This window comes from Choloepus didactylus, chromosome X, assembly GCF_015220235.1.
Source record: "Choloepus didactylus isolate mChoDid1 chromosome X, mChoDid1.pri, whole genome shotgun sequence".
NCBI lineage: Eukaryota > Metazoa > Chordata > Mammalia > Pilosa > Megalonychidae > Choloepus > Choloepus didactylus.
In genome coordinates, this window is record NC_051334.1 from 90,924,785 (window position 1) to 90,940,708 (window position 15,924).

At 37.7% G+C, this 15,924-nt stretch overlaps 1 protein-coding gene and 1 long non-coding RNA gene across 11 annotated transcripts in view; one reads left to right on the forward strand and one right to left on the reverse strand.

Moving 5' to 3' along the window:
- Positions 1–5,307: 5,307 nt before the first annotated feature.
- LOC119523574 lies at positions 5,308–7,964 on the reverse strand. The gene is made up of 3 exons (XR_005214645.1): positions 7,766–7,964; positions 7,495–7,567; positions 5,308–6,126 (listed from the first exon to the last, which is right to left on the reverse strand). It is a non-coding gene; the product is annotated as an uncharacterized LOC119523574 (long non-coding RNA).
- Positions 7,965–8,040: 76 nt separating this feature from the next.
- Positions 8,041–15,924, forward strand: part of LOC119522870 (SH3 domain-binding glutamic acid-rich-like protein) — a 218,851-nt gene continuing 210,967 nt past the window's right edge. For 3 of the 10 annotated variants that reach the window (XR_005214552.1, XR_005214551.1, XM_037821562.1), the window contains exon 1: positions 8,052–8,299. Coding sequence is in view for 6 of the 10 variants with exons in the window: in XM_037821562.1 (XP_037677490.1) it covers positions 8,255–8,299 (45 nt within the window). In the remaining 4 variants the exon portion in view is untranslated. Of the gene's footprint in view, positions 8,300–15,924 lie in introns of all 10 variants that reach the window. The other 7 variants (XR_005214549.1, XM_037821558.1, XR_005214550.1 and 4 more) reach the window with 5 other exon arrangements.

The following is a 15,924-nucleotide window of genomic DNA, read 5'->3' on the forward strand; positions in this document are numbered from 1 at the left end:
GATTTGTTGTTCAACTTCCTCTAGTCTTGTACTATGAGTGTCCAGAATCTTTTTAATTTGGTCAACAGTTTCTTTAATTTCCATAAGATCATCCATTTTTTTATTTAGTCTTGCAATGTCTTCTTTATGCTCTTCTAGGGTCTTCTTGATTTCCTTTGTCTCCCGTACTATGGTCTCATTGTTCATCTTTAGTTCTTTGAGTAGCTGCTCTAGGTGCTGTGTCTCTTCTGCTCTTTTGATTTGGGTGCTTGGGCTTGGGTTATCCATATCGTCTGGTTTTTTCATATGCTTTATAATTTTCTGTTGTTTTTGGCCTCGTGGCATTTGCTGAACTTGATAGGGTTCTTTTAGGATTTGTAGACCAATTGAATTCCTTATCTCTAATTTATCAGATCTACAGCTTCGTGGAGTACACTTTCTCTATCTAACCAGCAGGTGGCGTCCATGAGCCACCTGTTCTCCACAAGCCAGTTCTCCCCTGCTTAGCCTTTTTGGTGAGTGGGGGAGTGAGTCTTGTGGGGTCCAATTGGTGTACCAAGCTTGCGTGTGTAGTTGGTGTTGCCTGCCCTCTATATGGGGCGTGTTTCTGGGCAGTCAGGGAGGGGGGGTGGCTCTAACAATCAAATCTCCCTGGTGATCCTAGAGTTTTAAAGCTGCTGCAAGAGTCTAATCCTTCAGTTCAGTCCTGCCACAGTTTGGCTCTGCCACTGACCCACAAGTCCTTGGTATTGGCGTATGGCTCCTGAGACTTGCAAGTGGGCCCTTCTTCCAGGCCGTGCACCCCGGGTCCTCTGTTGAGGGATGACTGTGCTATGTCACAGGTGAGTGCCGTCCCCCCAGGGCAGTTCTGGGCTGCTGGGCTGTGTAGGGAGGCTCCCAGTCTGCTGAAATGATGGCTGAATGGGGCTTTGTTAATTCACACTGCTCTACCTTCCCAACTCTGGGACAATCAGCTGAGGTTGCAGGGAAGGCTAATGTCCACGCCCAGTTTTGTGGTGTGTGCCTGTTATTTGAGGCACTTCTTTCACACTGGATTGTCTGGGGCAGTTCTGGGCTATGGGGCTGGCGATGGGCAGGAGTGTTTCCTGTCCACCAGGATGATGGCTGTGAGCGGACACCCCCCTTTTCTTGGGAAGTTGTGGTGTTTAGTGAATTTTCTCAGCCACTGGATTATTGCGTTTTGTCTCAGAGCTCTCCTAGTTCTGCTCTTGACTTGACCTGCCCAAATTGCAAGTCTTTGTAGCTTTCTGTATTGGGCTTCTTAGAGTAGTTGTTTTAGAAAAAGAAAAAAGGTTTTAAAAAAAAAAAAAAAAAAAAAAGGGCCCTCCTCAGAGATCTAATGGGTTATTGAAATGCTAAGAGACAAAGCAACCAGGGCCATTAAGGAAAGGTCCACAGGGCAGAGAGATCAGCTTTTCTTCGGGATTTGCATAAGCGCCTCAGGGCCTGAGCTGGGGCCTAAGCTCTGCCCTTCCCCTTTCTATGTTCACCAGAACTCCAAAAATCCTCCGCTTTTATTTTGGAGTTTTTCGTGTTGTTTTTTTTCTATGCCTGTCTCCTCTCTGCTGGGCTGGCTGCTCTAAGATTCTCTGGTGTCTGGTCTCTGTCTATCTATGGTTGGAGTTTGGATCAGCAGAATGGTTTCCGATAAGGGCTGCCACTGCAGTTCTCCCTTCTCCTTCCCGGAGCTGACAGCCCCTCCTCCCCCGGGACTGAGCCTGGCAGGGAGGGGCGCGGGTCCCCTGGCTGCAAAAACTTACAGATTTCGCTGATCTCAGCAGTTCCACGTTTTCATGAGTGTTGTATGAAGTATGCCCAAAGTCAGATTGCTCTGTTGTGTCCAGTCCACGCAGTTCCTGGCTTTCTACCTACTTTCCTGGAGGAGTAACTAAAACATACAGCTCACCAGTCTGCCATCTTGCCCCGCCTCAAAACTGTGTATTTTTGAAAAAAGATACAATGAACAACTGTACACCGATAATTTAGATAAACTTGATGAAATGGAAAAATTCCTAGACAAATTATCTACACATACTTAGGAAGAAATAGAAAATCTTAAGAAACCTATGACTAGAAAAGAGATTGAATCAGTAATCAAAAGCCACCCCACAAAGAAAAGCCCAAGACCATATGGTACCAAGGGGAATTTGACTAAAACCTTCCAATAAGAACTAACACCAGTCCTGCTCAAACTCTTCTAAAAAATTGAAAAGGAGGGATCACTCACTAATTAATTCTACAAGGTCACCATCATGCTCATACCAAAGCCTGATAAAGATATCCCAAGAAAATTATAGACCAATGTCTCTTATGAATATAAGGTAAGATTTCTCAACAAAATGCTAGCAAACTTAATCTAACAGCACATTAAAAGAATTATAGCCCTTGATCAAGTGGGGTTCATCCTTGTTATGCAAGGGTGGTTCAACATAAGAAAATCAATTAATATAATAAATCACATTAACATAATGGAAAAAACCATGGTCACCTCAATTGTTGTAGAAAAGTTATTTGACATAATACAGCATGCTTTTTTGAAACAAAAAACACTTAGAAAACTAGGAATAGAAGGAAACTTCCTCAAAATGATTAAAAGCATATAAAAAGAAAACCACAGTTAACATTCTATGTAATGGTAAAAGAATGATAGCTTTCCCTCGAAGATCAGGAACAAGACAAAGATGCCCACTGTCACCACTCCACTGTTACTCAAAATTGTATTCGAAGATCTTGTCAGAACAATTAGGCAAGGAATAAAAAGCCATCTACATTTCAAAGGAATAAGTAAATTTTCCTTGTTTGCAGGTGACATGATACTACATACAAAAAGTCCTGAAAAAGCCACAAGAAAGATCCTAAAGCATATAACAAATTCAGCAAAGTATTGGGGTGCAATAACAACATCCCAAAATCTGTAGTGTTTTTATACACCAGCAATGAACAATCAGAAGAAATTACGAAAAAAAATCCATTTACAATAGCAACTAAAAGAATCAAATTTCTAGGAAAAATTCTATCCAAGAATGCAAAGGACTTGTACACAGAAAATTGCAAAACATTGCTAAAAGAAATCAAAGAAAACCTAAGAAAATGAAACGACATTCCATGTTCATGGATTGGAAGAGATCAATTCTACCCAAAGCCATTTACAGATTTAATGCAATCCCAATTAAAATTTCAAGACCTTCTTTGAAGAAAATGGAAATGCCAATAATCAAATTTATTTGAAGGGTAAGGGGTCTCAAATAGCCACAGCCATTTTGAAAAAGAAGAATGAAGTTGGAGGGCTCATACTTCCATATTTGAAAAGTTATTACAAAACATCAGCCACCAAAACAGCATAGTACTGGCACAAGGAAAGACACATAGACCAATGGAATTGAACTGTGAGTTCAGAAATCAACTCAGATTTACAGCCAACTGATTTTGACAAGGGGCAAAACCCACTCAATTGAGAATGAACACTCTCTTTAAAAATGGTGCTGGGACTCTAATTATTATTCTTGTTATTTTTGTGTGTGTGCTAATGAAGGTGTCAGGGATTGATTTAGGTGATGAATGTACAACTATGTAATGGTACTGTGAACAATCGAAAGTACGATTTGTTTTGTATGACTGCGTGGTATGTGAATATATCTCAATAAAATGAAGATAAAAAAAATGGTGCTGGGAAAACTGGATGCCCATTTGTAAATGAATGAAGGAGGAGTCCTACCTCACTCCTTATACATAAATCAACTCAAAATGGATCAAAGACCTAAATAAAACAGCCAGAAGTATAACATTCCTAGAAGAAAACATAAGGAAGCATTTTCACGACTTTGTGTTAGGCAATGAGTTCCTAGAAATTTCACCCAAATCACAATCAACCAATGAAAAAATGAATAAGACCTCATCAAAATTAAAAACTTTTTTGCCTCAAAGGACTTTACCATGAAAATAAAATGACAATCTACACAATCAGAAAAAATACTCAGAAACCACATATCCAATAAGGGTTTAATATTCAGAATATATAAAAAAGTTCTTCAACAACGAAAAGACAAACAACCCAATCTAAAAATGGGCAAATGACTTGAATACACATGTCTTCAAAGAATATATACAAATGGCCAGAAAGCACATGAGTATATCCTCAATATCGTTAGCCATCAGGGAGATGTAAATCATTGCCACAATGAGATACCATTTCATACCCACTAGAATGGCTACTGTTAAAAAGAGAGAAAATTACAGGTGATGGAGAAGATAAGGAGAAATAAGAACATTCATTCATTGCTGGTGGCAATGTAAAATCATACAACTGCTGCGGAAGTCAATTTGGCAGTTCCTCAGAAAGTTAAGCATAGAATTATCATATGACCAAGCATTCCTACTTGTAGGTATACACACCAAAGAATTGAAAGTAGGGACTCAAAGAGATATTTGCATGCCAATGTTCACAGTGAGATTATTCACAGTTGCCAAAAGATGCAAGCAGCCCTAGGGTCTGTCAACCAATGAATGGATAAATAAAATGTGGTATATATACATGCAATGGAATATTATTCAGTCATAAAAAGGAATGAAGTTGTGATACATGTGACAACCTGGGTGAACCTTAAAGACATCATGTTGAGTGAAATAAGCCAGACACAAAATGACAAGTATTGTACGATTTACTGATATGAAATAATTAGAATAAGGAAACTCATAGAGTCAGAATCTAGAATATAGGTTACCTGGGGATGGGGTGGGGATAGGGAATAGGGAATTAAAGCTTAAACTGTACACAGTTCCTATTTGGAATGATGGAAATGTTTTGGTAATGGAAGGTGGTGATGATGAGTGTAGTATTACATATAAATTATATCTCATTAAAGTTGATTGTTAAAAAAAGAAAAAAATAGCAGATGGTTTGGGGTACTTCTCTGTGAGGGATTAAAACGAAGTAGAAATGACCATTCTATAATACCCTTTCAGGGATGGTTGAATGTCATGAGTAACTCAATCTAATATGATTTATAATGCTAACTTCTGGGGTACGAATATTGGTAAAATCACCCCCCCCCCAAATATATCACAAGTGAAATCAATAAGGACCAATATTTTCTTCTTATAACTCAATTTATTGGGGAAATTTTCGCTTAGATTAATGCATCTTTATTCAAAAGAAATATACATCAGGAAGCATCTTTCTATTCCTCAAAGTTCCATGTAAGGCCCACTGGACTCACTGCTATTCCTGCCACTTAGTTCTTTGGGGAAAATTAATTTTATCATATAAATATGTAGAATAATGGAAGGGTGTCCTCCCTCCCTCCCTGCATCCCTACCTCCCTTCCTCCCTCTCTACCTTCCTTCCTTTTTCATCATTTCAAAATGATACTGTAGGTCCAAAGAGAGTACATGTTCATCACTGGGGTGAGAAAGGTTGGACTATATTAGTGTAAAACAAATTATGTCCATTTTATCAAATCAAAACCAGAAGGAAGAGACTCCTATCTTGTGGGGAAGCACAATAACTGTTGCCCTGATGTTGACAATGAGGAAGGTAACTAGATCACCTTGAGTTAGTTCTGTCTGTTCTATTTTATAAAGTTTTTTAGTTGATTCTAGAAATGGTAGGAGTTGGACAGGTGGAGAGGGCAGAAAAGGGTATGAGGATGTGGGAAGTGAAGGAAGGGACAGGAAGAATGAAAGCATCAAAGTGGTAATAACCCTGCTTATTGCAGTGAGGGGAGCCAACAATGATTACTAGTGGAAGTTAATCTGGGGAGGAACAGTTAAAATTGTATAAGCATGCTTTATATTATATTGTGATTACAAGCGTTCTCAGCGTGTGCCACTGGACTCCTTTGCTGAAGCTCTAGGTGACTGAGGCCTGTGGCAAGTTTTAAGGTGACTTGGTCATGTCTTACTCAAAAACGAAAACAGAAAAAAACACAACCACCTTTCTTTGGCATACCAAGGCAAGCAGCCATTTTGTAACTCACTTAACACATCACAGTGTACCAGTTTACAGATGATTTCCTCCCTTTTTTGCGTGATACAGCAGTCCCATACCACTGAGAAGTCCTTATTTGTAAATTGGAGGTTTCTACAGATGCCTTACAGAGTTGAAATTCAGAAGTTCGTGCCTCATATCTGAAACAAAGGGAAATACATACCCATTCAAAAACAAAATCAATCAGTCCCCTCAAAAATCTTTGTAACATTTCTGTATAAAGAGCTCTGTTGAATGTCATGAATAGACTGGAAAAAAAAATCTCCTTAGGAACCCGCATACATTGCTTACTGGCAGATGACATGTAAAAAAGGTATTTGAAGAACACGTTAAACTTGTATTTTTTTTTTCTTTTTTGTAGATTAACTAGCAGGCCTAATATGATATTTAAAAAAGGTAATCCCACTAAAGGGCAATTTACTTTTTTGTACTTCAGACTATCTTGATTGTCAAGGTGTATGAGATGTAATTTTAAAATTTATACTGCCACATGATTATAAATTTTAGTTGTCTTAGGTTAGGAGCTGGTGAAAAGCTACTTATGCTGGATTTTGGTCAAAATGACTTTATTATTTGCAAAAAAAATAAAAAAGACAATGGGAAGAAAGGGTTGCATAACGAGTACTACAAGACTCAGATCTTGGTTGGGAAAAAAACCTTCAAATTACACTCAATTTCCCTTTGCTTTCAGTTTCACGAAAAGAAAGAATGAAATGAAATATAGCAGAATGTTAACCCATATAAAAATAAAGTGTACCCAAATATTGTAATGTAAAAAAAAATTGTATGAGAAGTATAGGGCCTGATTATGATGGGGCACTTTTAGGTTTGGTTTAGTAGTCAATACAGAACTATATTAAGTATTTCAGCATACATGACATATGGAAATGATGCTTTAGGAAGAAAAATAGCTGGCATTTATTATTTTCCCTGTTCCAGGCAGTAGGTTACAATCATGGTTAAGAGAGTGGCCTTTGGGGTTGGTTTGAGTTCTGACTTGAGAATTCATTAGCTATATAACTTTGGATAAATTATTTATCTTCCCAAGTCTTGGTTTCTTCATCTGTAATATGGATATAACGGTACTCACTTCTCAAAGTTGTTGTATTGATCACATGTAAAGAGATTAATTTGGAATTCGTGTTTAGGTTAGACTGGAGAAAGAAGAATCCAGGGGCAGAGAATAGACAAGAAGCTGATGTAATTATTAAATTTAGACAAGAGTGGTAAACTACTAGAATAGAGAGTGAAGACAAACTGCAAAAGGAAAGTAAAAAAGTAGGACAGGTGAATAACTTCCGAACTTTCTGTTTGTTTGACCTAATTCAGGAATTTGAAACTACACTTTAAGTACATGGTCCCTCTCTGGACTTTATCAATTGTATGCTCATTTCCCAAGAGTTACAAATAACCCTCTGCTCTCGCTGTTCACCATTTCAACATCTGAAACATGCTTCAAACTCCCTTCCCTCAGTCAGTTAAAAAATAAAAAAGATTCACTTTCCTACCTTGTATTTTCAGGGTTTTTTTGTTTGCAATTTCCTGCTCCATTCCTGAGTTTGCCAATCAGGTCTGTGAATTCTAACAGAAGCATGTTAAGAGAACAAAACGCAAAACTCAAAACCAATCCTGCCATTTCCGGGTTTAGGGAAACCTGAAACTTTTCTTCAATTCCCTGTGGCATCACCCAGTTTTTCAATGCCCAGTACCTGCCACGAAACATCAGGAAAATCACTACATAAGAAGGGTCTTAAAATGCACAAGAATTAGTTTTCTTACTAGTGCCTGGATCCAACATAGATCTTCCTCCTTCAGAGAAGATCTGATTTCTTATTTGCTTACATTTCTGATCAGGAAGTTATGTGCAGAACTTTTGAGTCTCCGTGAGGAAAAGTCTTTATTCTAATCTAAGTCAATTCAGTGTTCTCTTTTTCTATTTCTCCTCCCTCTCTTATTGCAGAGGGAATAGTCATAAATAAATGTTTTGGCAGATCTCGCGTTACAATTCGAGATTCTCTATTTAAAAAAAAAAAAATTTAGAAATGATGCAAGGAGCCAGTGCTTTCCGGGCTTTGGGGCTGGGACTGCCTGGCTCACAGGCCAGTGAAAGCAGCTCGGTGAGGAGGCGGGGTTCTGGCGAGTTCCCCTTCCACCTTCCCCACCCTTCTTTTCCAACCTTTGTTCAGCAGCTAGCTCGATTTCAACCGCTATTGCAGCTGCTCCAGCACCGTTTTCAGGACCCAAATAATCGCGGCCGCTGTTCCCAGGATGGTGATCCGTGTTTACATTGCATCTTCTTCTGGTTCTACGGCGGTAAGGAGGGTGGGGCGCCCACCTTTGCGGTTTTTCTACACACCAGTCCCCTGCTGTCCCAGAACCGTTAAATTGCAAAAGTTCGTCTGGCAGCTTTTTCTTGGGAAAACAAATACATCTCCTACCCGACCCCCCTTCTTCCTTTACTTTTCTTTGTTGCATTGATTTCAGTTTTCCATGGGATTTAGCTTTGATTGCCTTGTGACGTTCAGGATGCATTTTTCCTTTAAAGGAAAAAGAGAGCTAATGAGATTTGGTAAATGGGAGAATGTGGAATATGGACTTTAGAGTTAGGTGAAGGAGTCAAGTAAAATCTCACACTGGTGACTTTCAAGAGTGGAGCATTTGAGGTATGTGTGACTCTAGGAACCGAAGAGAGGAAAGGAGTGCACATCTGTAAAAGATGGGGTACATATCTCTAACTGATAACGATTGAGTGGAGGCCTACTGAGGCATTGTGATTATTTGAGAAGGTTAAGACTCCAGTAATAAGGGAATTATTTTGAGAGTATGTAGGAGAGTGTGTTTAACTTTGGCTTAAAGACCTGATAGAACCAGAAGAATAGGAGAAGTTGGGGACAATGATACAGTTTTTTTTTTCTCTTTTAACTCGATGTGACTAGGGACCCAGTTTTTTGTTTTTTGATTTTTGTTTTTTGTTTTTCATATCGATCCTTATTTTGACTTTTTTTCCTTTTCAAAAGATTTTACCTCTAACAGTTCCTAACAGTTTCAAATATATTGAGAACTGGAAAGGGAACTAACAAGTGGATCTTTGGGTAGTGGCAAACTGAATTGCTGCTTCTTCAAATGATGGAAAGTCTCCCCCCTTCCCTCCCCCACACCTCCTTCCCTTACTTTTCATTTAAAATAAAAGCTATTTAGAAACTGTGGGGAGTAATAGGATAAGATGGGGTAAAGAATGAGTCTGTATCTAGGATAAATGAAAGTGCCTCAGTTTTTCACATCCTCAGAAAAAAAACATCAGTGGTGAGAGCATGCCTGTATTTAGGATGTAAAATGTAGGGACTCCCTCCCTCTTCATGGACTTTAGAGCTGCAGCTATTCCAGTTTTTTATTGTTGTGTGTTTTTGTTTGTTGGTATGTTTATTTACACCAAAAAGGGTTTGGAGTGGAACTGAAGGTTATGTGAAATCACAGAACCTTGAAATTTGTCATCTCTGTCCACCATTTGTGGGTGTGCTTAGACAGTTTTGAAATACCACAAAACTTTTTCTTACTTTTTGGGGCAAGTTTTGGTCTTAAAAAGAGAATATTTTTTTCTTTTTTATAAGAATATTTATTAAATATTAAATTTTTAATATTTAAAATATTTTCTTGGAGCCCTACTTTATGAGCCTTATTATTTCATATAGGTATTAATTCTGACATTTCCAAGTAAAATTTGAGTTGCTCAAAATCTCAAGTGTAATACAGTCATTGTAAAGTTTCAAAGACCAGCTTAAGACCTTTAGTTAAATTCCTAATTATACAGAACGGCTCTGTTAGTTTCACAATGGGGCCCTGCAGTTTAAACACTGTTATTTATTCTTTGCTTTCTCCCTCTTCTACCCCTCCCCCAAAGAGATTCAAGAGGAAACTGCTTTCACAATTTCTTTTCAAGTAAGAACAGCTTCACCTTTCTCTTTGTTAAGCCTTAAGTTTCAAAGAGCCTTAAAAATGACTACTGTCTTCAAGTATTTCTTTTATTGACCTCTATTATTGAAGACTATATTAATGATAGATGTTTATGGTATTTGTGTATTGTTTCAATGGTTTTTATTTTCTAGTGGTTAATTAGTGATTTGTTTTTTGTTGCAATAATTACAGTTATTATGACTCTATTATCAAAATTCTACTGTATACTGCCAAAAAATCCTTGTTTTATTATAATCTTAAAATACTTATATATATAGTATTAAAACAGTGCAAAGAGAGAGCACTTGAAGAACTCCTTTATAGCATAAATGGGATGGTGATTATTTACTTAAGAAAGGAAATTTTCAGTTTGCAATAATAAGGTTTTCCATTAAGATTTCTGCCATGTTTTTAACACACAATTTAGAAGTTATTTTTTTTAATTTAGAAATTCCTACTGGCTGCCATAAAAATAACCAATATTAGATGTTCTATTGGGCAGCAGAGGCTCTGTGTTAATTGGCTAGGCAGTACTGTCTTTTTCTGCCCTCCTTCCAAGACTTCCTGCCCCTAACAGCTCAACTGAAAAATAATAATTTTTGAAACTTGTACTCGACTCTGCCCCTAAATAGGGGAGGAACTCTTTCTTTTCAGAAGTTTGTAAATGAAAGCAATATGTTGGTCTTTGCAAAGGATTTCCTGAGAGTAGAAATCATAATGTAGCTAGTAGGAACACTTAAGTGTGTCAGGTACTATGTTATTTTTTCTTGACAATAGTCCTATGAATTAGATACTATGATTGTTTCTGTTTTTCAAATAAGGAAATGTAGGTTCAGAGAGGTTTGACAACTTTCTCAAGGTCACACCAACTAGAAGGCCACAGAGCCTGAATCCCATGCAAGCTATTTGAATCCAAAGAACATATGCTTAACCACAAAGAAATACATCCTCCCAGGGATGCAAGACAGCTAGAAGACATGAGGAGGTAAATGTGAACATGAGGTGAGAGGAGAAGTAATTCTTCTAAGTGGATGAATTGCCTGGGCATGTATATATAAGGAAATAGAAAAATGGGGAGCTTGTATGAGGGAGGGAAATTATGCATAAAGGTCAATAATAACAGTGGGGTAAAGGGCTCTACTCAAGGGCAGGAAGACATAGAAGGCATGCACATTTGGAAAGCTGCAACTGATCAGTGTATGGAAGTTCAGAACTTAATACTGTTTCTCTTGATGGAAACCATTTAGCAGGATTTCAGCTACCAACTCGTCTGTCTGTAGGAAGTAATTTCTGCCTGTTCAGAATTTTTTGGGTCTGTGTTGACCCATTGTAACATGCATATGCTGTGTTTTGTTTTTTATGCATTTTTTATTGCAAACTTTAACATATATACACAACAGTGATAACTTTCAAAGTATGATTTAACAAGTAGTTAGCAAATTTCAAAGAATGTCATGGGACACAGTTCCACAACTTCAGCTATTTCCGTTATTGTAAAATATAACATACATACAGAAAGGTGTTAACTTTTGAAGTACAGCTCAACAAGCAGTTATATAGGCAATTTCAAAAATTGTTATGGGTTACATTTCCACAGTTTCAGTTCTTTCCTTATTATGAAATATGGGGTATATACAGAAAGGTGAAGACTTTCAAAGTACAATTCAACAAGTAGCTATAGAGCAAATTTCTAAGAATGTTATAGTTTACAGTTCCACCGTGTCATTTACCTCCTTCCAGCTATTCCAACACCATAGCAACTAAATAAATATATTTAGTATGTATTGTATGTATGTATGTATTTATATGTATTGTATGTATTATATACATATGTATATAATACATAAGTATTATAATGTATCATATGTATTATATAAAGTTCCCATATTCATAGACATTTGTTAAATCTTATCTTGTTTGTTGCTACCCCTTCCTCTCACTTAATCTTTCCATCTTCAGGGGTGTCTAGGCAGTGGACATCCTTGTTCATATTGAAAGTGGGTATCGACAGTATGGGGAAGGGGGCTGCATCTGATTATTGCTCTTAAAGAGGCTGTTACCTCTGGGTTTTAGGACTTGTCTGGCATAGGAACACTGTGGTGGATCTAAGTTTCTGAGAGATAAAACTGAGTGAATCTTTTATAGAATATCAGGTAGGGACCTCGGTATTTGGGGAATACTATTGGTAAGGGCATGGCATGCTGTGGCCATTTGAGATATCTAGCTGGAGCTTGCATAAGAGAAGCCTCCAGGATAGCCTCTTGTCTCTATTTGGGGTCTCCCAGCCACTGTAACTTCAGCTTGTTACATTTCTTTTTCCCCCTTTTGGTCAAGTAGGCATTTTCAATCCTTTGTTGCCAGGGCCAGGCTCATTCCTGGGAATAGGTCCCATGTCACCAGGGAGAGTCATTCCCCTGGGAGTCATGTCCCTCATGGGGGTGGGGGAGGTTAATGCATTTATTTGTCTAGTTGGGCTTAGAGAGAGAAAGGCCACATCTGAGCAACAAAAGAGGTTCCCTGGAGGTGCCTCTTAGGCAAAATTATAGGAAGGCTCAGCTTCCCAATTATATCCCTAAGTTTCCCAAGAGCAAGCCTCAAGTCAAGGGCCTGATTTATTAAGTAGTGGGTTCCTAACTTCACTTAATATATATTCTACCCCAAGATAAACAGTCGGTTTCTTACATTTTCTTCACTTAGTTGTACAATCATCATCACACTCAACTTTAAACAATTATGGTGACATATAATATCCCAGAACTTTTATCAACTGCTAATTATTCACCCCTAGTATTAGTGTAGGGTTGGTAACATATCCCTATTAAATATAGTCTATAATATATAATGCATAGTTTTTCCATATACCACTCTGTTGTTAAGTCTCTGCACCAGTGTCATACATTATAAATATATCATGCTAACACTTATTTAGTTTTGTGGTGCTACTCTGTGGGTTACATGCCTTTGAACAACTGTTAATGAGCATGCTCACCTTCAATGCGTCACTGATACTTACAATCCCATTAACAAACCATAGTCACACCTGACCATTCCCATACCAATAACTTCACCCTCATATCATATCTGTACATATTAGATTATCTTTCCCCCTTCACTAGTGTCTGTCTATCTCCAGGTCCCTATATTCCACATTATAAGACACTTATTTTACATTTTTCATGGAGTTCACATTAGTGGTAACATACAATATCTCTCCTTTTCTGTCTGGCTTATTTTACTAAGCATTATGTCTACCAGGTTCATCCATATTGTCATATGTTTGACGACCTCTTTCCTTCTTACTGCTGCATAGTATTCCATAGTATGTATATACAACATTTTGTTTATCGATTCATATATTGTAGGGCATTTGGATTATTTCCATCTCTTGGCAATTGTGAACAATGCTGCTATGAACATCGATGTGCAAATATCTGTTCATGTCAGTGCTTTCAGATCTTCTGGGTATATACCATGAAGTCAAATTGCTGGAATGTAGGGTAACTCTATATCTGGTTTTCTGAGAAACCACCATACTGTCTTCCACAGTGGCTGTACCATTATACAGTCCCACCAGCAATGAATAACAGTCCCAATTTCTCCACATCCTCTCCAGCATTTGTAGTTTCCTGTTTGTCTAATGGCAGCAATTCTTATTAGTGTGAGATGATATCTCACTGTGGTCCTGATTTGCATTTCCCTAATAGTGAAGATGAGCATTATTGCATGTTTTTTAGCCATTCTTATTTCCTCTTTGGAGAATGGTCTTTTCATATATTTTGCCCATTTTATAATTGGGCTGTTTGTTCTATTGTTGTTGAGTTGTAGGCTTTCTTTATATATGCAAGATATCAGTCTTCCATCAGATACATGGTGTATTAGTTAGGGTTCTCTAGGGAAACTGAATCAACAAGAGATATCTATAAATATAAGATTTTATAAAAGTGTATCATGCAATTGTGAGCATGCATGAGTCCAGATTCTGTAGGCCAGGCAGCAAACTGGCAACTCCAATGAAGGTGTTCAATGAACTCCTCAGGCAGCGAACTGGAAACTTTGATTAACGTGTTTGATGAACTCCTCAGGAAGCGAACTGGCAACTTTGATGAATTCCTCAGGAAACACTTCACTGGTTAGCCAAAGAAGAAGTGAAGAACCTCTATCTGCCTAGTCTTCAACTAACTGGATTAAATCCAGCTGATTCAATTCTCTCATTGTGGAAGACACGCCCTTCATTGATGCAATCAGTCACAGCTGCAGCCAATTGACTGATGATTTAATAAACCAGCCTTCTGGTTTATTAACCAGCCACAAATGTCCTTGCAGTAAAGGTTAGGCCAGTGCTTGCTTGACCAGACACCTGGACACCATCATCTGGCCAAGTTGACACAAGAACCTAACCATCACACATGGTTTCCAAATATCTTCACCCATGATGTTGGCTGCCTCTTCACCTTTTTGGCAAATTCCTTTGGGATACAGAAATCTTTTAATTCTGAGTGGTTCCCAGTGATCTATCTTTTCTTTCATTGCTTGTGCTTTGGGTGTAAGGTCTAAGAAGCTACCTCCAATGCTGTGACTTGAAGATGTATTTCTACATAATCTTCTAGGAGTTTTATGGTACTGTCTCTTATATTGTGGTCTTTGCTCCACTTTGAGTTAATTTTTCTATAGGGTGTGAGGTAGGGGTCCTCTTTCATTCTTTTGGATATGGATATCCAGTTTTCCCAGCCCCATTTGTTGAAGAGACTGTTCTGCCCCAGTTCAGTGGATTTGGGGGCCTTATCAAAAATCAGTCAACCACAGATCTGGGGGTCTGTTTCCAAATTGTCAATTCAATTCCAATGATCAGTATATGTATCTTTGTGCCAGTACTATGCTGTTTTGACTACTGTGGCTTTATAGTAGGTTCAAAGTCAGGAAGTGTGAGTCCTCTCACTTTGTTTTTCTTTTTTAGAATGTTTTTAGCAATTCAAGGCTCTTTTCCCTTCTAAATAAACTTGATAACTAGTTTTTCCATGTTTGTAAAGTAGGTTGTTGGAATTTTGATTGGAATTGCATTGAATCTGTAGATCAGTTTGTGTAGGATTGACATCTTAACAATGTTTAGCCTTCCTATCCATGAACATGGAGTATCTTTCCATCTCTTTAGGTCCCTTTTATTTCTTTTAGTAAAGTTATGTAATTTTCTGTGTAGAGGTCTTTTACATCCTTGATTAAGTTTATTCCTAGATACTTGATGTTTTTAGTTACTATTGTGAATGGAATGTTTTTCTTGAGTGTCTCTTCAGTTAGGTCATTTCTAGTGTATAGGAATATTACTGACTTATGTGCGTTAATCTTGTATCCTGCCACTTTGCTGAATTTGTATATTAGCTCAAGTAGCTGTGTTGTCGATTTCTCAGGATTTTCCAAATAAAAGATCATATCATCTGGAAAGAATGACAGTTTTACATCTTCCTTTCCAATTTGGATGTCATTTATTCCTTGTGTTACTGGATTGCTCTGGCTAGAACTTCTAGCACAATGTTGAATAATAGTGGTGACAAGTGGGCATTCTTGTCTTGTTCCTGATCTTACAGGGAAGGCTTTCAGTCTCTTGCCATTGAGTATTATGCTGACTGTGGGTTTTTCATATATGCCCTTTATCATATTGAAGAAGTTTCCTTCAATTCCTAATTTTTGAAGTGTTTTTTAAAAAGGATGCTGAATTTTGTCAAATGCTTTTTCAGCATCCATTGAGGTGATCATTTGATTTTTCCCTTTTGATTTGTTAATGTGTTGTATTATGTTGATTGATTTTCCTATGACAAACCATCCTTGCATGCCTGGGATGAACCCCACTTGGTCATGCTGTATGATTTTTTCAATGTGTCTTTGTTTTCGATTTGCAAGTATTATTGAGAATTTTTTCATCTATATTCATTAAGGAGATTGGCCTGTAGTTTTTCTTTCTTGTAACATCTTTATCTGGTTTTGGTATTAGAGTG